The sequence below is a fragment of the Drosophila elegans genome, unplaced genomic scaffold (genome assembly GCF_018152505.1).
Source record: "Drosophila elegans isolate 14027-0461.03 unplaced genomic scaffold, ASM1815250v1 contig_149, whole genome shotgun sequence".
NCBI lineage: Eukaryota > Metazoa > Arthropoda > Insecta > Diptera > Drosophilidae > Drosophila > Drosophila elegans.
This window is the reverse complement of record NW_024545513.1, coordinates 1,341,091-1,361,347: the sequence shown is the minus strand read 5'-3', so window position 1 is coordinate 1,361,347 and position 20,257 is coordinate 1,341,091. Positions and strand designations below refer to the sequence as shown.

The 20,257-nt window shown below is 47.3% G+C and overlaps 4 protein-coding genes across 6 annotated transcripts; 3 read left to right on the top strand and 1 right to left on the bottom strand.

The window, feature by feature from the left end:
• Positions 1–265: 265 nt before the first annotated feature.
• On the top strand, positions 266–7,627 carry LOC108137422 (titin). 2 transcript variants are annotated; one of them, XM_041710657.1, is made up of 8 exons: positions 266–617; positions 687–854; positions 929–1,109; positions 1,184–1,490; positions 1,571–2,518; positions 2,594–5,540; positions 6,020–6,716; positions 6,895–7,627. In XM_041710657.1, the coding sequence occupies exons 1-8, from the start codon at positions 572–574 to the stop codon at positions 7,064–7,066; spliced, it is 5,466 nt and encodes a 1,821-aa protein (XP_041566591.1). In that variant the 5' UTR covers positions 266–571; the 3' UTR covers positions 7,067–7,627. The 2 variants fall into 2 exon arrangements, with proteins under 2 accessions (XP_041566591.1, XP_017114574.1); XM_017259085.2 differs by having other exon boundaries at positions 1,571–5,540.
• A 208-nt stretch (positions 7,628–7,835) lies between these two features.
• On the top strand, positions 7,836–11,990 carry LOC108137406. The gene is made up of 5 exons (XM_017259064.1): positions 7,836–7,905; positions 7,969–8,118; positions 8,556–8,941; positions 9,177–9,356; positions 9,800–11,990. The coding sequence occupies exons 1-5, from the start codon at positions 7,836–7,838 to the stop codon at positions 11,864–11,866; spliced, it is 2,853 nt and encodes a 950-aa protein (XP_017114553.1). The 3' UTR covers positions 11,867–11,990.
• Positions 11,991–12,798: 808 nt separating this feature from the next.
• Positions 12,799–17,113, top strand: LOC108137423 (protein GPR107). Of its 2 annotated transcripts, XM_017259087.1 has the most exons (8): positions 12,804–12,905; positions 12,977–13,171; positions 13,233–13,343; positions 13,402–13,547; positions 13,613–14,474; positions 14,533–14,666; positions 14,739–15,006; positions 16,008–17,113. In XM_017259087.1, the coding sequence occupies exons 2-8, from the start codon at positions 13,061–13,063 to the stop codon at positions 16,593–16,595; spliced, it is 2,220 nt and encodes a 739-aa protein (XP_017114576.1). In that variant the 5' UTR covers positions 12,804–12,905; positions 12,977–13,060; the 3' UTR covers positions 16,596–17,113. The 2 variants fall into 2 exon arrangements, with proteins under 2 accessions (XP_017114575.1, XP_017114576.1); XM_017259086.2 differs by having other exon boundaries at positions 12,799–13,171.
• Positions 17,114–17,179: 66 nt separating this feature from the next.
• On the bottom strand, positions 17,180–19,333 carry LOC108137425 (gustatory receptor 8a). The gene is made up of 5 exons (XM_017259088.2): positions 18,882–19,333; positions 18,025–18,527; positions 17,471–17,622; positions 17,319–17,408; positions 17,180–17,254 (listed from the first exon to the last, which is right to left on the bottom strand). The coding sequence occupies exons 1-5, from the start codon at positions 19,214–19,216 to the stop codon at positions 17,180–17,182; spliced, it is 1,155 nt and encodes a 384-aa protein (XP_017114577.1). The 5' UTR covers positions 19,217–19,333.
• Positions 19,334–20,257: the final 924 nt, after the last annotated feature.

Genomic DNA, 20,257 nt, shown 5'->3' with positions numbered 1-20,257 from the left:
TTTTATCTACTTTGATATTTCTTTTAGAATTTTGTTGATAGTCTGAAAATTTCAAAAATGACTTTATTAAAAATAAGTAAACAAAATTCAATAAAACTTTATTTGTCACATCTTGAATATTAAAATTGAAGTGTTAATCCATTTTGTTTTATATATTACCTTTTAATATATCTTCGCTCTGTGATTACGCTCGATATTTAGCCGAGCCCAAATCGATATTGGGACAAGGTGGCAGCCCAGTTGCGTTGTTTTGGCGGGCGGCAAAAAAAAAAAAAAACAGATGCTATGCTAATGCTAACCTATGTGTGTTGTACAGTGCTACAATCGGCAACAACAAAACGAAAATAGTCGGCAAATAAGCAAGAAAATGTGTTTGTGCTCTCGCTAATAAAACAACCAAACCAATTCCCTGTATCCACTGCAATATATAAGCCATTAAGAATTGCGCCCAAGGAAGGTAATAAACCAGAAAAAAAGCGGAAAGCAAAGGAAAGGAAACGAAAGGAAAGGCATTTGTGTTCCAGTTTGAGGATTGGAAGGTGATGCTCCGCTGAGCCGGAAAATTCCAGCCATGGAATCGATTGTGCTGCATTCGGATGTGGCGCGCTTGGTCCTAGGTGAGTTTCGTTTGCTGCTCCTGCTGTTGGATCCGTGAATCATCCATGATCCATCATATGCATATGTAGGCTATCTGGTCAACCAGAATCTGAAGCGGGCGGCCCACACGCTGTGCCGCACTTCGCCGCACCTGCGCCACGAGTTCCTGGCCCTGAAACAGGGCCTGCAGACGCACAACTTCCTCAACGGCGGCCTGGAGGAGATCATCTGCGAGCATGTGAAGATCACGGGCTTGGGTGAGTGTTTGCCGCCGCTCTAAGGTACAGTCCTCCTGACTGAAACTCCTCTTCTTTTTCCTGCCCTTTTGCAGTGGCCAGTGCCGTGCAGAAGCTGCCGTTGGAGACGCGCCTGCAGCTGCAGCAGCTGAAGCTGTCCGAAAGGGTCAACGAACTGATAGGCACCGGCGCCGAGCGGAGCAGCTGCACCAATGACAGTAGCAACCAGGGTCCCGAGTCCAGCATATCGCAGTCGCATCGCAAGAGGAGGCGCTTGTAATTATATCTACACATTGGGAAGTTCCTAAGAACTCTCATGTTTACTGATCATGATTATTATCCCTCCACAGACGCACTCAATCCCCCGGAAATAACCTGTCCTCGCCTTCGTTCAGCAAGCGTCCGCGTTTGCTGCCGCCGCACTTCTACTGCAGCATTAACCGTGAGAAGATCAAGCTCAGCTTTATGGCCAGCCAGGAGAACCAAGAGGATCTGGCGGAGGAGGAGGAGGAGGACGGGGAGGACGTGGAGAGCACCACGGCCACCGATGACTTGGAGGAGGAGGAGCTGCTGCCTCCCGGGCCGCGCAACAATTCCACGCCGCGTCAGGTTCAAGCCGAGTCCAATCCCCTCGTGCTCACGCCGCAAAGCATGCCCGTAAGTGGGGTAACACCAACCAGCTGCGTTAGTTCACCTGGTGATGGAACGTTTGACTAAAGCATTTCGCCATTTTCCAGGAGCTGGCCAGCGCAATAATCAAGAACCAGGACTTCCAGGACACGCTGGTTAAGAACATAAACGTGGCGCTGCAAACGGTGACTGTGACAAATCCGGCGGTGAGCTGCGATGCCATGCTCGATGGTCTGGTGAAGAACATACTGGAGGCCACCGAGAAGGATCCCTCGTTCGATCGCATCATCCAGGAGGTGGTGATCGGTGACGAAGAGCCTCCGGCGGCAGATGAGCTAGCTCTGGCCGCCGCTGTTAATCCCCCTGCGGCCGCTGGTCAAGTGAATCCTCCGGTGGATGCCGTAGAACCCGTGCCGCCGCAAACACCGCTCATCATACGCACCGCCGTGGCAGCATCCACCACTGGCAGCAATGCGGATCCCAACTTCTCCATCTCGAAGCTAATCGTGCTCAACTCCAACGAGAGTGTACAGAAAATGGTGGCCGGCATTGACACCTCGAATGTGAGCTTCACCAGCGACGGCCTGAATCTGAACTTTGCCGATCCGGCATCGATGCTCAGCGAGGCGGAGGCGGCGGCTGCCGGCCAGGTGTGTGTGGACGCCACCTCCGGGCAGCTAACCTTTCCCATGTACCTCTCCAACGGCGGCCTGCTGTCGCACCTCCCCTTCCTGGTGAACAACGAGTGGGTGGCCCAGCAACTGGGCCCGGATGCCTTCGCCAACGTGGACGACTCGCACATCGAGATCTGCCTGCCGGAGCCGATAACGCTGTCGGCCAATCAGCTGCCGCCCAATTCCATAATCATCAACAGTGCCCAGAAGCAGCCACCGGCGCAGCCAAGCGTGCAGCCGCCCATCCAATTGATAAAGGAGGACGAAAGGGCCCAGAAGGAGGCGGCGGGGGAGGAGCTGCGGAAGCTGCCGCCCGCCTCCCTGGACTCGTCGCGCCAGGTCATGGAACGCGTGACGCCCTCCACGGCCGGAATAATCAATGTAAAGGCCTTCCGTAGCTTATCCACTCCCCGAAAGAGAACCTCGCATGTACGAACTTTAACTTTCTCCCCCAAGGTCTCCGCCGGTGGCGTCCTGCATCCCAATACGCCGCTCTCCACCCGGCGACCTGGTTTGCTGGCCAAAGCCAAAGAGAAGCCCATTATCAACCATGTGGAGATCATACAGCCAGCCGCCGCCAGCGATCTCAGCTCGAACGAGGGCTTAGGCGGTGTGCCACCTCTATTTGCCATGGAGGAGTGCAGCAATCAGACGGTGATCAGGGCCAATCCGCCTGCTCCTGTTCCTGTTCCTGTTCCTGCTCCTGCTCCTGCTCCTGCTGTGCCCCTGGTGGCCACGCCCAAAAGAAAACAGAAACGTCAGGCGGCAGTCAAGGCCTGCAAGCGAATCATCTCGCAGGCGGAATCGGAGTCCAAGCCGGAACAGGATCTGGATAAGAATGGGCCCCGAAACACATCCGCCTGCAGCACATCCTGCTCCACGCACGATGACAGTGCCGAGGCCAGCAAGGAGAATCTCCAGGAGCAGCAGCAGCATCAGCAGCATCAGCAGCAGCAGCAGAAAATCGATAGAAAGACCGATGGAGGTGTAGGAGGAGGATCCTCCTCCTCTTTGGCCAATCGGGAAACTGAGCTGATCGAGAGCGACATGGCCGCCTGGCAGCGCCAGTTGCATGGTTCCAACTCGGACCTAGAGAATCGATTGCGCGAGATCAACTCCAAGCGCGAGGAGGTCAAGAGCACGGCTCGCGCCAGGCGTCCCAAGAAGAAGGAATCGACGCCCGCTACAACTGCTGCCGCACGAGCACGAAAAACCAAAGTGATGGCCAAGAATCAGGTGAAGAAGTCGATGCAGCGCAGTGGCGTTGATGCCACGGAGAAGATCAACATCAAGATAGTCACACCGCAGAAACCCAAGGCGCTCAAAAAGAAAAAGGCGTTGGAACTCAAAGAGGAGGTCATCGAGGAAACGCTGCTGGAGGAGGAGGTCATCGAGGAGACGCTGCTGGAGGAGAAGGAGAAGGAGAAGGAGAGGGAACAGGTCAAGGAGAAGGAACCGAAAAAGGAGCCAAATGAGCTGGAGAAGGCGAGGAATCACGATCGGGAGCAGATCAAAGCCTTGGTGGCCGAGCAGGCGCCACCCAATATGGCCATGTTGCTGGACACGCCCTTCAAGGCATCTCCCAGAGCCAGTGATCCATTCATCGCCACATCCCAGGGAGGAGAAGGAGCAACTGCTGCTGCTGCTGCTGCTGCTGCTGCTGCTGCCGCTGCTGCTGTTGCGACTGCCATTCCACCCACTCCGGGCATGGCCATTCCACCGCTGGACACGCCATATGGCAAGCTGCCCAGCAGCAGTTTTCTCTTCGGTTCGGACACCAAAAGTATCATGGATACGCCCCAGCTGAGCGCCATTACCCCCGGATTCCGTTTGACCCCGTTTGGCCAGATGCCCGGCACGCCCGTGGGCAGTGCCGCCAAGACGGATTACTCCTCGGGCAGCTCCTACTACCGTCCCGACGAAGCGGAGCACACGGATGCCAATGCGCAGTGCGCAATACAGCAGTGGGAGGAACTGCAGGAGAAGAAGCAGCCAGCAGTTGGGTTCAAGGACAAGGACAAGGACACGGACACGGAAAAGAAGATGGAAACAGAGGAGGAGGAGGAGCCTAGTCAGCAGGCAGATAAACCACTAGAGGAGGAGGAGGAGCATCCGGAGGACCACAAGCTTACACCCAAGAGACCAGAAATGCAGAAAGAAGAGATGGTTAAAGAAAAGCCTGCAGAGCAAGCACCAGAGGTGGTGAAGCAACCCGTTGTGCTAGCCCTGGAGCCCACTGTCCTGCGACGCGTGCGTTCCTTCGGCAGCGAGGCGGTGGACAGCGCCGAGTCCGCTGCCGCCGGCTCGTATCCGTCGGATCAGCAGCCGCACTACAAGCTGCTGCCCGGCCTGCCGGAGGCCATCATCGAGGGCTCCGGCAGTTCCAGCTCCTCCTCCGCCACCAGCTCCTCATCCTCCTCCAGTTCGAGCTCCAGTTCGTCCAGCAGCTCCTCCTCCAGTTCCTCCTCCTCGCCGAGTTCCCACAGCGAAAAGGAGGAGGGGGAAAGCGATCCGGAAGAGGAGGAGGAGGTGGAAGCTGCCAAGGAGGCTGGCCAAGTGCTGCTCAACATTGACCAGCTGTCCAATATCAGCAGCACGGAGGACGAGGAGTGGCTGAAGGCGGCCACCGACTTGCAGGCGGATGCCGGCCTGCCCATGCTCACCATTGACAGTCTGCCGGGTCAGCTGGTCAGCCAGGACGGCGAGGTGCGCTACCCCATACGCAACTGGCTCACGCCCAGCAAGGAGCAGCAGGCGGACACCAGTGGGGAACTGCGACCACCAGCACCACCGCTGCCTGTGATTCCGCCAGCAGATGCAGTTGACCCTCCACCACCACCACCTCCTCGGCCAGAGGCCGCGATCCTCCAGCAGCAGCACCAACGCGAGCAGCTGGACGAGAAGCGGCAACGCGTGATGGCCAAGTTCAAGCAGCAAGCACAGCCGCCGCCGGCCAGGATGCAAAGCAAGAAGGCCACGGCCACCAGAAAGCTCACTGCCATGCGCGAAACTGCCAAGCTGGCCAATCCCAGCACCCAGAAGTCACCCAAAAAGCGGGAGCACCTGGAGTCACTGAAAACGAAGGGGGCCCGCAAGGAACTGGAGACGACGGAGCCCTCGCCTGCCATGGAGGCATCCAAAGATGCGCCCGCAGATCCACCAGCCAGCAAACTGGATCCCGCCCTGCTCATGGCCCTCAATCTTTCGGCCAAAAAGCAGGAGCCCTCAACGATCAACACCGCGACCACGACCACGACCATTACCAAGCCCAAGGTGATCCGAGCTGCGGTGGAGATTGCGGCACAGCCTGCGCCGGCCAAGCGGGGACGTCCCAAGAAGCCGCAGAACGCAGAACCGGCCAAGACCTGCATGCGTCGATCCTCGCGGCTAATCGACAATAAAAGTGAGTACCGGTTTTAGTGCCAGAGAAGTTTGTTATACCCGTTACTAGAAGAGTAACCTAGAGTACCTAGATACTTGTTTTTAGGTACAATTTGATTGGTACCTTATTCTTTAGGTTTTAAAATCGAACTTTGCTGTACCCGTTTATAGTAGAGTACAAGTATGCAGAGTTTGGTTGTACCTGAATTACTTTTTTAGGTACATTTTTCTGGTACCTTAAAACTTACCTAGGTTACAAAATCTTAGGCTAGCTTTTACCTAACCTAAGTAACGATTTTTTGTAACTTAAGAATAAGCCATGGTACGATTTTTAGGTACTGAAATATTTGATAGGATATTTGAAAATTCGCCACCTGAAACTATTGTTTTCCATGTGCATAGGTAATACATATTATGTAATTTAAAGTTGAGTAGTCTAGGCAATCAACACTATATCGTTCCTTCTTGTTTCGCAATCTAATGTTTGAAATTTCCATTTAGCTCCTGCCCCCGAGGAGCCCTTCAAAGCCATTGGCGACGATCCAACGAAGGTCAGCACCAAGAAGCCGATGAAGAAGCGATCCGAGACCAGGGTGCCCTCCTCGACGACCGCCAGTGCTGCGGCACTGCCCATGGTGGCGGAGGCGGAATCCACGCAGCGGTCTCCGGAGCAGCAACAGCGGAAAGTGGCGATGCCGCCAGCCAAGTCACAACCACTGCCTCGCCAGAATCCAGATACCCATCCAGATCCACATCCCCAACTCCATGCCGATAGCGACTACGAGCAGGACATGTGCTTGAGCAGCAGCCAGGAGCGTTGTACCTTCAGCTTCACCTATGCGGACAACGGACCCAAGCCCAGCAATCCAGCAATGATGGTGCGCCAGCCGGCCAGCTACTTCCAGAGCTACCAGCGGCTCATGATGACCGACGACGAGGAGCTGCGCACGATGCGCATCGCCCAGGAACAGATGATCAATCTGGGCCAGCAACTGGCCAGCGTCATTCGCAACATACCCAAGAAGCGGATACGCCGCCTGACCAGCAACAGTGGAGCCACAACTGCAATGGGAGCAAGTGCAACTGGCACGGAGGTCGCCGGAGATCAGCCCTCGGCCACGTCCACGCCGCTGACGGGGAAGCCTCCGTCCAAGAGCGAGCCGCAAGACGATGATGATGATCTGGAGGTGGCTATCATGTAAGTGGTTACACAACCAAGGGAGCACTAAAAAAGGGTTTTGAAAGTCAGTCAAATTAGTTGCTATTAAGTTGATATTAAGTTCAAGTAATGAATCCACTTCCCTTGGGACCCTTAATAAAATATAATATTAAACTCTGTTTTAATGCCATACTACCTTATTTTTTTATCGAAACAGCAACTCGGCTCCAAAAGAAGCGAGCAGCGGCAGCAGTGGAGGTGGAAATGGAAAGGAAGTAGACGATGAAACCCCCGAGAATCCTGCGCAGCAGAAGGATGCGCTGAACCAGAACCACAGTGTGGAGATCGAGGACATCGAGTCGATATTGTCGCATCTGCACGGCACCTGATTGCAACTCCACTTCAGTTTTGGATGTTAATAATATGTACACCTAGCTCGTTGGCAATCAGGGGAGTACTCTTCTCTCAGCTTTTTAAGCTCTCCTAGTTAAGCGTAGAAATCGGAAACGGAAACGAAAACGGAAACAATTTTGAAATGAATTTAACCATTTACACCAATTAATTTTTCGACATGCGTAGTGTGTTACTCATGCAAACTGCAATCTTGCATTGTTATCATTAAAGTATTTATTTTCGCCGTAAGTTAAGACGGAGCAGCACAACCTGCTCACACACACACACACACACACACAACAAACACAACACAACATTCACAATAATATCCCAGAAGAATCGCTAATTTATGTTTCATTATTCACATTCGTACATATATAATATCCTTATATAGAAATATATATATCGCTGTACATTGATAGCCAGTTGATTTAATTGTTAAGGCTCGTTTTTTTTTCTCTTATGTATTAGTAAGGCCCTAAACGAACAAAAGTTTATGATTTGATTTGATTTTGTACACTATCGGATAAAGTGAATATATAAGGAAGCTAATCCAATCTTGACTTCGACTTGACTTTTCTGTGTGGGAATGGAGGCCTGTCATTGCCAGCTGCTGAAATATGCATACTGCCCATTGATGGGCACCGCACGCGAATAATAATTGACATAATTGGACGGAAATTGGAGGCACTTGCCCCATTGTCCCATTGTCCTAACATTGTGGGGATTTAAATCCCGGCCAGAAGTCGGGGCAATCGGTTGGCCATGGAGCTGCTACTACTCGCAACACTCGCACTCACCGTTGGCCAAGTCAGCGCGGAAACTCTCAAGATTAGTGGGTGTTCTTGGAAATTCGCCTCCATCGCGGCGCAGTTTAATTTCTGATTACTCCTAACAGCCTTCTGGATTGAGCCCGTTCAGCGGGCGGAGTTCGATGCCGATATGGTGGTGGTGCTCAAGGAGCTGGACGCACTGCGTCTGGATGTAAAGGTGGCCGACACATCCTTGACCCTGACCCGATCGCAAGATGGCCTGGACATGGAGCGATGTGAGTAAGAGGGGTAAATAAAAATTGATACATTAACATGTGGTGGGATATAGGCATTTCCAGGAAATTTTTTTTTTTTTTTTTAAACAATATCTCAGGAAATTACCCTTGTTAAAATATTAGCAATATAAACATTTTATTTCAGCAACGTTTCATTAAATTTTGTGTGTTATGGTCAAAAAGAAAAAAAGTCTTAATTTAAAAATGTATGAATGTACTTTAAGTTATATTAAAAATGCAAAAAATTATATAATAATAATATATTTTTATTGATTATTGTGCTAGTTGTACAATTTAATTATTTTAAGATTAATACATAGATATTACAAAGTTCATTTAAAATAATGGTAATATATTTTGTAGTAGGTTTTTTTTGTTTTATTTTTTTACTTTTATATCTTTTATTTTATCTATTAATTTGCATTTTTCTTCGGTAGTCTGCGAAATCCTATCCACTGCTGGAACTAGCGCCGTGATCGACCTGACTTACCGCCACTGGGAGGAGGGATACAACCTGGTGCGCTCCCTGGGAATCGGCTATGTGCGTCTGGAGAGGATCATGCGACCTTTCTTGGACATGTTCGGCGACTTTATGCGCCAGAAGCGGGCCAACAACGTGGCCATGGTCTTCATGAATGCCCGCGATGCCGGCGAGGCGATGCAGCAGATGCTGGTCGGCTATCCCTTCCGCACGCTCATCCTGGACGCCAGCCAGACCGATCCCGGCCAGAATTTCCTCGAGCGCATTCGGTCCCTGCGTCCGGCGCCCACTTATGTGGCCTTGTTTGCCCGAGCTGCCGCCATGAATGGCATTTTTGAGAAGGTTAGTGAGTGGTATATTAGTTGGGGAATAAACCAAGAACATAAATAAGAATATATAGGTTAGTATTTATTTATTTATGTTGTTCTTATTTTTTTTTTTTAAATTTTTTCTTAATGGTTAAACCTTAGGGCATTTTATTGCTAGGAAACGTGACCAAATTATTGTAGAACCTAATTCCGTTCGTAATTCCTGGCCTCGGGATCTGTAACCATGTATCTTCCTTAAAAATCGGCAGGTGCAAAAGGCTGGATTGTTCCAGCGGCCCTTGGAGTGGCACTTTGTGTTCCTGGACACTCGGGATCGGGTATTCAAGTACAGGCGCCAAGCGGAACTGTGCACCCGGTTCACATTGAGTCCGCGTGCGATCTGCCGATCGATGCCCATGCCGGATCTTTATTGCGGAAGTGGATTCACGGTGAGTTGGGAATACTCATTATTCATAATTTTATTATTTATCGGCAATTAAGAGCGTACCATAGCTCCTCAACTTAGCATTTTTTGCCAGTTAATTTAGTTTGTAAAAAATATTAATTAAAAGTATTAAAATATTAACCCCCCATTCCAGTATTTCGTATTAAATAATAATAATACAATTAAAATATAGTTTGTAGTGCTAATATTTTTATATTACCCAAAAATGAAAGATAATAATATAATTAAAAATAAATAAATAAATTTACTATAGCGGTGTATTTGAACCCGCCATTACAGTACTTCGGATTTAAATGTACTGAAAATATTTGCAATATATATATATGTTAATTTTCCCCGAAAATTTGAAGACTTTGTAGGATATATATACAAAGATGCATAAACCATTTGCTGGCTAATCCCTCCTCCAATCGCAATCCCCTCCAGATGCAGCGCGCCATGCTGTTGAATGTGCTGCGCAGCCTGATAAATGCGGCGCAGCTGAGTCCCGTGTATCCGAGTGCCAGCTACCACGACTGCAATGCCACCGCCTCATCCGCGGAGGTGGGTGAAGGTGGAGCCTTGGAGGAGGACCACAACTGGCTGGACATGGTGCACTGGAGCAACTTCCTCACATACGCCACGCCGGTGCAGCACTATCAGGATTCATCGCAGAGTCCAGTGCCGGGACTGAGTTTTGCCGTCAACATATCCGCCGGCTATTACAGTTCCGAGCACGAGGCCAAAACGGATCTGGCCGCCTGGTCGTCGGTGGCCGGAGAGATGCGTCTCCTCAACGAGACAATCAGTCCGGCTCGCCGTTTCTTCCGCATTGGCACGGCGGAGAGCATTCCGTGGAGCTATCTGCGCCGGAACGAGCACACCGGTGAATTGATAAGGGATCGCAGTGGTTCGCCCATTTGGGAGGGCTACTGCGTGGACTTCATCATGCGCTTGTCGCAGAAACTCAACTTTGAGTACGAGATAGTGGCGCCCAACCAGGGACACATGGGTGAGGTGAATGAGCAGGGCCAATGGGATGGCGTGGTGGGTGATCTGGTTCGTGGTGAAACGGACTTTGCCATAGCCGCCCTCAAGATGTACTCGGAGCGCGAGGAGGTGATTGATTTTCTGCCACCCTACTATGAGCAGACGGGCATATCGATTGCCATACGGAAGCCGGTGCGCAAGACGTCGCTTTTTAAGTTCATGACCGTACTTCGGCTGGAGGTTTGGCTGAGCATCGTGGCCGCTCTGGTGGGCACGGCCATTATGATCTGGTTCATGGACAAGTACTCGCCGTACAGTTCGCGCAACAATCGCGAGGCCTATCCGTACGCCTGTCGGGAGTTCACGCTGCGGGAGAGCTTCTGGTTCGCCCTCACCTCGTTCACCCCCCAGGGTGGTGGCGAAGCACCCAAGGCCATTTCCGGCCGCATGCTGGTGGCAGCCTATTGGCTGTTCGTGGTCCTCATGCTGGCCACTTTCACGGCCAATTTGGCTGCCTTCCTCACCGTGGAGCGCATGCAGACGCCAGTGCAGTCGCTGGAGCAACTGGCTCGCCAGTCGAGGATCAACTACACGGTGGTGAAGAACTCCGACACGCACCAGTACTTCGTCAACATGAAGTTCGCCGAGGACACACTGTACCGCATGTGGAAGGAGCTGGCCCTCAACGCGAGCAAGGACTTCAAGCGGTTTCGCATCTGGGACTACCCCATCAAGGAGCAGTACGGCCACATACTGCTGGCCATCAATAGCTCCCAGCCGGTGCTGGATGCCCGCGAGGGATTCGCCAATGTGGATGCCCACGAGAACGCGGACTATGCCTTCATCCACGACTCGGCGGAGATCAAGTACGAGATCACGAGGAATTGCAACCTCACCGAGGTGGGTGAGGTGTTTGCGGAGCAACCCTACGCCGTGGCCGTCCAGCAGGGTAGTCACCTGGGCGACGAGCTGAGCTACGCCATCCTGGAGCTGCAGAAGGACCGCTTCTTCGAGGAGCTGAAGGCCAAGTACTGGAACCAGTCGAATCTGCGCAATTGCCCCTTGTCCGAGGATCAGGAGGGCATCACTCTGGAGAGTCTGGGTGGTGTCTTCATCGCCACCCTTTTCGGCCTCGTCCTGGCCATGATGACTCTCGGCATGGAGGTGCTCTACTACAAGAAGAAGCAGAACACACTGGAGATCACGCAGGTTCGTCCTGTGGGGGATTTTTTGGCGGATTCGGGGGAATCCTCGACAGCTCCGCCCACGGCAACCAGCCTCACAAAGCAGGCCTGGCACATCCCACTGGCATCGAAGGACGAGGGGGAGAAGGAAAAGCTGGCCGAGAAGGAGCAGCGGCAGGAGAAGGTGTCGCCACCACCCTCCTTCGAGGCAGCCACCTTTCGGGGCCGCAAACTGCCCTCCAGGATCACCCTGGGCGATGGCAAGTTCAAACCCCGTCAGGGACTCTACTCACGCAGGAACCTCGGCGCCTCCGACTCCTACAGTGGCTACATGGAATAGGATCCTTCGTTTTGGTTCTCCTCCTGCACCTAGTCCGCAGAAATTGATTGACCGAAAAAAACATTAATAAACTAAATGATTAAACCAGGGACCATAAATGATAATTATTAATTTAAATTAAAAAAATTTGTTTTTTTTATATAGTTTGTTATTTAGTGTTTGACAGTTTGGTGAATATTTTATAGTGTTTTATTATTATTATTATTTCGTCGCTCACAAAAAAATGATTAGTGTTATTACCGAAAAAAAGATATTCATAAAATAATAAATATTTTTGAGCTATATATTTTTTTAAACAACAATTATTTTAACCAAAAATCAAGACGAACCAACAAAAAAATTGAATTTTAATTTATTATTTATAATAATTACGGTCCCGGGCTTACATGTAAAAATCCAACAAAAATTTAACGACTTAATACATTTTCTTGAGTAGCGATATTCTTGAATAAACATTTTCACTAAAACCCCAAATAATTTTAGTTATTATTTATTAAGAATATAGAATTCAAAAATTTCAGCCTTCAATCCCAGTACAAAGAGTATTTGCTTTTAAATTTGAAAAATATTAAACAAATTTAATAGAACCGCTTAATGTAAAGGTTTTTCGATTTTTAAGGAACAAAAAAATAAATCCCAATAAATGAAGTATATGCTTTTAATTTTTAGATTATTTTAGATTATTTGGTTCTTACATTTTAATTTTGTTTTAAGTTTGTGCAGCAACCCCAAGCAATTCACTAATTAACCAATTTAATCGCTGCAATTTATTAAATTTTTTTATGAATTTAGCCATTTGAAAAAGCTATCTATTTTTACAAAAAAAAACTAGTGGCTTGTTACCTAGTGTCGTTAGTCCGTTATTTGTGGGTATATATTTCGGTATATTTGAATACCATCTGAGTGAGCCGGGTGGTATTTTCGTAACGACAGCCGCACGGTCACACTGGCTCGGCCAAATTGTTCTCAACCTTTTTTTTCCAGGTGAAAAAGGAAATGTCTCTGGGTGTTTGAGTGTTTTTCTGATTTTCCGATCAAGGTGAGAAGGTGTGAATAATAGGAACTGTGACGGCGGTGGCGTTAAATCGATTACTGCATTTTGGAGCGCAGCAATTGGTGCCCTTTCATTGCGCGAGGAGTTGCACCAAAGTGCCACGAAACTGGGGGGAAAAGTCGCGGCGAGTTTTCCACAAAATGCGTGCTCCCGGCATGGATGTTAAATCAATAGTGGTGCTGGCGGCACTTTCGGCGCTGCTCATGGCCCCACCGGAGTGTGTGGCGCGAAAACATCACCTGGAAGTTAGGGTAAGTAGTCTCCGCCAGGAGCAAGTGCCTCCAATCTGTAATCTTTGCTTTATGTCCGCAGAATGACAGGCGGCAGTACATTGCACTCAGCACCTTTGGCTTCTACACCAATGGTCATTTGGATGTGCAGCTCAGCAAGCTGACAATTGACCTGGAACAGTCCACGGATCTGGTGGGTTATCCATTCTATGGGTGATCCCTCTCATTAACCACATTTTCCCCTCTCAAAGCTCGGCCTGTCGCTGGACAAGACCACCATTGACCAGCTGAATCCCTACCTGGACTCGCACCAGAACAAGTGCATACTGGAGGAGCCGCCACAAAAGCAGAACAGCGGACCCATACTCTTCTTTGTCCTGGATCTCAAGGAGCTGAAGTGGGATACCCCTTTTTCTTAACCACACTCCCTCAGCTCTTAATCTGTATATTGCTGTATTGCAGGGTCCGTGTAAAATGCTCACCGGAGTGGGCCAATATGCACATATACAACCAGATTCCATCGCGGACCAAGCGCAATTCGCGCATGGCCAAGATCAGCGATTCCGTTCTCTTCCGCCAGACGCGCGAGGCCCAAATGCCACCAGCCTACTCCGCCGAGGGCCCAGATGATTCCATGGACGATCCCTTGGAACAGGAACCGCTACCGGCTGATTTGAAGTCCTCCTCGCCAGCCGCTGCTGCTGCAGTGGCGGGTAAAATTGAGCCGCCCAAGGAGGAGGTGAATGTTGAGGCCCCCAAAGATGAGGCTGCCCGTCTGAATGCTTCTTCGGTCAAGCAAGAAGCGCCTGCCCAACCGGAAGTGGCCCCTAAAACCGAGGAAGAAGCCAGCTTAAAGGTTAAGGATGAACCTCAGCAGGAGGATTTACCCATCAAAAAGGAGGTGGCTCCTGTTAATAAAGAGGATGTGCCTGTTAAAAAGGACGAGGAAAAGGATATACTAGTAAAACAGGAGGCTTCCGCCCCAGTAAAACCGGTAGCCGTGGAAGCACCCAAAGTAGTGGCACCACCATCTGCTCCAGCTCAAGATGTGAACCCTGTCGACCCGGATGCAGCACCGGCAAATCCCTTTCCACACGACGACGACTCCGCGGAGGATGCGTATGGGGCCAGCCTGTTTAAGCAATCGCAGGAGAATCTGTGCAAGGATTCCACAATGCCGCTGGTCAGGGAGACGATCAACGATGTAAACTACTACAGTTTCAACTTCTCCATGCTGGTGGCCACGCCCAGCGACGAGGGCCTGTACAATCTGTACTTCCACGCCTGTCCCAACTACCACAGCTCCAAAATAATGTCTTTTAATGTGAGTTCCGTACATAGGCTATAGCCTAACCAACTAATACGAGTTAACCCAATTCCAGGTGGACATTGAGGAGAACAACAATGGCAACTACTTGTCGGCTGGCGAGATGCCTCTGCCCGCCTTGTACTTCATGATGAGCCTGCTCTTCTTTCTTTCCGGTCTCTTCTGGGTGTTTATTCTGAAGAAGAGCAAGTGAGTTTGGCCAGGGCATCCGTCTCCATGTGTTTTTATGGCATTAACAAATGTGTTTTTTCATTGTGGCAGGCATACCGTGTATAAAATCCATTATTTGATGGCCGTGCTGGTGTTTTTGAAGTCGCTCTCGCTGATGTTCCACTCGATCAACTATCACTTCATTGAGAAGCGGGGCGAGCACGTGGAGACCTGGGCCATCCTCTACTACATTGCCCATTTGCTTAAGGGCGCCGTGCTCTTCATCACCATCGTGCTGATCGGCACTGGCTGGACGTTCATCAAGCACATTCTCTCCGACAAGGACAAGAAGATCTTCATGATTGTGATCCCACTGCAGGTGAGTGAAGCACTAATGTTGGGGCTCAATCGCAATGAATACATTAGTTTACATAACTACTTTATTTCTTGTTGCTTTAACTTGCTATTATTGGTATCAGTAATCAAAGAATGCTAATGAAAAGCAAACTAGTCAATATTTTTATCATACAAACGCCCATTTATCAGGGTCTGATCATATCAGAAAGATAGTTTACTTGTTGAACAAAATTCATCTATTATTATTTGTTCATTATTTATTTATTTTATTAATCAAACAAATCATTAAAATATTAATATTACAAATTATAACATTATTTTTTTATACAAATACATACTTAACAATGTGGTTTAATTATACAAAATATTTTTGATTTTGGATCTTAAAATATATTCAAAGTGACTTAGTTGATAAGTAAATTTGTTATAATTTTTGTTAGATTTTTATTACCATATTTTCTGGAAATTGTTTTACATTTACAAAAAACGGACTATTTCTTTTTGTAACATTACTTATTCGTTATCTGTAATGAAAGCATTCTAATGAAAAGCGAACTGGTCAATAATTTAATTATACAAACGCCCATTTATCATGGTCACGGTTAATGAAGAACTGTTGGTCATAGCAGAAAGATAGGCATTTATTTAAATCGTCAACAAAAGGCAATTAGAAAGAAAAAACATTACAAATGACAAATGGTTAAACAAAAACACCAAATAATAAAGTGACGATCGCACCTTCAAATCCAAAAAACCTCTGATATCAAATTTTGTGACTATTATTTTTTTTTTTTTTATATTTATCAAACAAATTTACTTTATCTTTTATTTAATAAGTTTTTAATTTGGCATTTTGATTCTCAATATTGTGACATTATACAGTAAGGAGACTACGCACACTTTGCGGTGCTTATCGTCACTACGTCCTCAGTCGTATTGAACGAAAGAGTATAGAATACATCGATTGAACACGTTTTGCTTATTTTGTTATTACATAAATAAACGTATCCTTTTGTCGCGCAGGTTCTGGCCAACGTGGCCCAGATCATTACGGACGAGTCGGACCAGAGCGACGCCGAGTTCCGCACCTGGCACAACATCTTCTTCTTCGTGGACCTGCTGTGCTGCGGCGCCATCCTGTTCCCGATCGTATGGTCCATCCGGCATCTGCACGAGGCATCCGCCACTGACGGCAAGGCTGCCATCAATCTGCGCAAGCTGAAGCTCTTCCGCCAGTTCTACATCATGATCGTGTGCTACATCTACTTCACGCGCATCATCGTCGATCTGCTGCAGATGACGGTGGTCTTCCAGTACGCCTGGCTGGACGAGATGTTCCGCGAGATGGCCACCTACGTGTTCTTCGTCCTCACGGGCTACAAGTTCCGTCCGGTGTCTTCGCATCCGTACTTCACCGTGCCGGACGACGACGAGGACGAGGACGTGGTGGAGGTGCTCACCGAATCGGGACTCACGGAGACCGTCCATCGGGTGAAGCCACTGAATCGCAATCATGGCAGCGCTTCCGGCGGCATCACCATCATCGAGGGCAACGACGATGAGCGCGAGAACCTGATTGCGAAACGGGAGTCGAGCCATGAGTACGATTAGGGAGCGATTACAAAACGATCACCCCCGTATTCCCTGCATTAGTCCGTAGTCTATATAGTCCCCGGGGTCTTATACACACTGCATGCAGCATACTACTGCATACACACGTGTGTGTGTGTGTGTGACTCATTTGCTGAGCCAGCAGCTAGTTCTTTAACTATACATTAATACACATATATATATGTTCTATGTTCAGAGAGTGTCTTGCGGAAAATCAAAGAAACAAATGCGATGGCAATGGCGGGTATAATCTCAGTATCTCAGTGAACTTGTATAGGGCAATGTCGGCACAACGTTTGGTGGGCACTTACTGCTCCTCCATCACCACCACTATCAGCTCCCCCTCCAGCGCGCCCGTCCAGCCGGAACCCTTGTAAATATTTAATCAAAGAAGTTAAAGAAATTAATGAACGCTTGCGACACCCATGCCCTTTCCTTGGTTTAAGATATACTTAAAATAAATACACTTATGTAATTACGTATAATTTTATGAATATAACAAAGCTTTAATATGTAAACTTCAGAGTCAGAGTCATTCTGCCTTGGGTCAAAGGTGTTTTGTTTTAAAAGCGATTTCAACTGGCCTAGATATAGTGAGTGCCGAATTTTGGCATAAATTGGATGGTGTAGATCATGTAGGTGCCCACCGAACAGGCAATCTGTTAGAATAATGTTTGAGCTTTTAAGTTGCGACATTTTATGATGGCAATAACTTGTATTTACCCGCGTAAGCAGACTGCAATCCAAGGTGGTTAGGCCCAGGCAATCGATTCGCACCGGCTGGTGCAGAAGTTGCAGTGAAAAGTTTTGAATCTGCAAAGGAAAATGGTTGGAAATGCAAAAGTGCGAATGGAAGCAATGGTACGAAAGCCCACCTGCAGCGAGAGATCGGGACAGCTGCAGCAGACGGAATCTGTGACTATATTATGCAGCTGGTGGGCAATCCGCGGCACAATCACCATGCAGCTCTGCGAGGCGTAGATAAAAGCGGGAATCTCCATCAGGGCGGGCAAGATTAAATAGTAATCTGTAGGGGAAAAACAACAGGAAGTTTTTATTATAAATATTTTACATCACTGTTATGTTTACAAAGCAAATCAAGAAGGAAAACCATAGTAAATGTGCCTCCGGGTGGCGCCATCAGCCGTACTGCAACAGTTTTAGGCTATTATAAAGTACCAAGTGACGTCATAATTAAAACATTCCTAATAACTTGTAAAGTGATTGTTCGATTTGGAACATGTTTGGTGTGTCAATAGATATTCAGCAAATAAACATATACCGGTCAATAGCTGACCTCTACATTGTCTTAGAATGGCTTGACAGAGTTTTGCGATTTAAGGGCATTTAAGTGGGCGTAGCCAGGATTTTTAAGTTCCAAATCTCTAGCACACAAAATAGCCTTTAATTCATAATTTGTAGAACTCACCAATATTGGCCACATTTTTGTAGATGCTGTAGTACATGAAGTAGCAGTCGACGGCGATGCGGATGTTGATGGTAAGCAGCACTGCGAGGATGGAGAACTTGAAGGCGTTCTGGAAACATTTGAACATGTCGTATATGTCGCAATATAATCGCTGCTTCTGCAGCAGTCTGCGGCGCAGAAAAACCTCGAAGCCGGGGAAACTGCGCCCCGTTTCGCTGGCAAATCGAGAGTACTCCGCCAGCAGACCCAATTCCCGCTGCAGTGCGGCCAGCTGCTCCCTGAGCAGCTCCAAGTGCAGCACAAACTGCACATTCCGCATGTAGGTGAGGCACACGAACGGCTCGTAGCTGCTCCAGAACAGCAGCATGTGGCGACTCAGTGGCTGCACCTGCCACAATCCCAAATGGAACACCAGTTCGGTCAGCATCAGCGAATACAGGGTGATCAGAAAGCGACCATACTGATGCAGCTCCTTCCTCAGACTGATCGCACCACCACCCACACTGATGAAAAAATGAAAAGGTGAAAAAAATATCTGGCTTTTCAATTCAACATTTTATATTACAATGGTTTTAATTTAAATTAAATATTTCAGATATTTAAATCTATTTCGAAAATAGTAAAATCATATGTAATATAATACAAACTTAAACTTAAAACACTTGAATATAATAAGTTTAATATGGTTTAAATATAAATTAAAAATTTTAGATAAATAGTCAAATATAAAATTTAAATAATTTCCATACTTAAAATAACTAAAAATAGCAATGTATAAAAATTAAAGCAAATAATTTAAGTATGAAATGCTCGAATTTACTATTTATGTTTTTTACCAGTGCACTTTGTGGGACAACTTGTAGTGGAGCCACCAGAAGTTGGCCAAGGGCCGCTGGCAGCTGAGTGCCTCCAGATAGATGGCCACCATGGCCAACTCGGCGAATACGTATTTTAGGGCATCGTTCACGCAGCCGAAAATGTCGCCGCGAAACAGGAATGGCCAATCCTCGCCGCTGGCCAGGCACAGTGCAATCAGGGCACTCAGCGCGATGAGCAGGAACAGGCTCCAGGCCTTCAGACGCCTCCTCATCCTGGTCGGATTCGCATCCCCCGGAAGGGGCAGTCCATGGAAGCCGAGCCACTGGAAGAGCCGCAGGTGGAACTGCAGGATCCGACCAAGGCGGCCACTCATCGTGGACTGTTTGGCGGCACATCCTTCTGGGCCACCTTATCCCAGGCTCTGATCTCCCCTCAAACCGGGTCACCAATTTCCATTAGCCTAAGTGGCAAAAGCGCCGAGCAGTGAGAAAAATAAAGGTAAATAGTAAACACCATAACACGTACAGCTGCGGTCAACAGAATAGTACACTGAATTAAAAATTACTAAGTCAAAACTATATATCTTACTACTGAACTCATACTATTGTATACATAATATTTAAATTAAATATTGCATAGTAAATTACATATTAAATTGCATGATTTAATATTAAAATATTTAAATTAATGTGGAAAAATATTAGATTTAAGTGCATTTTATTTAAGTTAAATATGATTTAAGTTTGAATTAATTTTTCGAATATTAAAATGAAAGCCAAGAATAGTCATACGAAAAAATTTAAAGAAATGGTAATATTTAAAAAACTAAATAATAACTAAAATCAACGCGAAAAATATTTAAATTGAGTACAAAATATTTGAATTTACTACGTCTATTTTCTAGCTTATGAAAATAGCACTTTCAAGAAATTTTTTTAACTAAACTAACAAAGATTTCTAAAATAGGTTAATACAAAAACAAATGTTTTTAAATTCCAATGCCAAACTCAAAAGCTATGCCTTAAAAGTATGTTTTTCACAAAAATGTTACTACTATTATTTTGACCGCAGCAGTTCTCATTAACGAATTACTTTATTAAAACTGCCTACGTTTTATATCATGTTTTTAAGTGAAGGTTAAATAATTTAAATAAGTAAGTGGTTAGAGTGCAGTACTAAGAGTTATACTTGCAACATTAAAAATGCTAATAGAACAGGTGGAAATCAGTTCAGCAATTTAATTTTTATTTTTACATTTTTATGTGTTTAAATTAAAGTTTTTTGAATTTAAGTTCAAGTGTGGACAGCCTGTTTATTTGTAATACTCCAACTTCTGTTAAAGTGGATATCGATTTGTTAATTTAATGAAACTAATAAAAGCTAGTTATTGAATGAATAGTTCAGTGCAGAAAAT

Bases quoted from the DNA above. Each gene is read 5' to 3' on its own strand.
- LOC108137425 (XM_017259088.2), bottom strand. From the start codon at position 19,216: ATGAGTGGCCGCCTTGGTCGGATCCTGCAGTTCCACCTGCGGCTCTTC. The intron at 17,623-18,024 runs GTGAGTTCTACA...TTTCCCCTACAG, and splicing joins CAAAAATGTGGCCAATATTG to ATTACTATTTAATCTTGCCC. The intron at 17,255-17,318 runs GTAAATACAAGT...TTATTCTAACAG, and splicing joins ATTGCAGTCTGCTTACGCGG to ATTGCCTGTTCGGTGGGCAC.
- LOC108137423 (XM_017259086.2), top strand. From the start codon at position 13,061: ATGCGTGCTCCCGGCATGGATGTTAAATCAATAGTGGTGCTGGCGGCA. The intron at 14,475-14,532 runs GTGAGTTCCGTA...ACCCAATTCCAG, and splicing joins CCAAAATAATGTCTTTTAAT to GTGGACATTGAGGAGAACAA. The intron at 15,007-16,007 runs GTGAGTGAAGCA...TTTGTCGCGCAG, and splicing joins TGATTGTGATCCCACTGCAG to GTTCTGGCCAACGTGGCCCA.
- LOC108137406 (XM_017259064.1), top strand. From the start codon at position 7,836: ATGGAGCTGCTACTACTCGCAACACTCGCACTCACCGTTGGCCAAGTC. The intron at 8,942-9,176 runs GTTAGTGAGTGG...AAAAATCGGCAG, and splicing joins TGAATGGCATTTTTGAGAAG to GTGCAAAAGGCTGGATTGTT. The intron at 9,357-9,799 runs GTGAGTTGGGAA...AATCCCCTCCAG, and splicing joins ATTGCGGAAGTGGATTCACG to ATGCAGCGCGCCATGCTGTT.
- LOC108137422 (XM_017259085.2), top strand. From the start codon at position 572: ATGGAATCGATTGTGCTGCATTCGGATGTGGCGCGCTTGGTCCTAG. The intron at 618-686 runs GTGAGTTTCGTT...ATGCATATGTAG, and splicing joins TGTGGCGCGCTTGGTCCTAG to GCTATCTGGTCAACCAGAAT. The intron at 6,717-6,894 runs GTAAGTGGTTAC...TTATCGAAACAG, and splicing joins GATCTGGAGGTGGCTATCAT to CAACTCGGCTCCAAAAGAAG.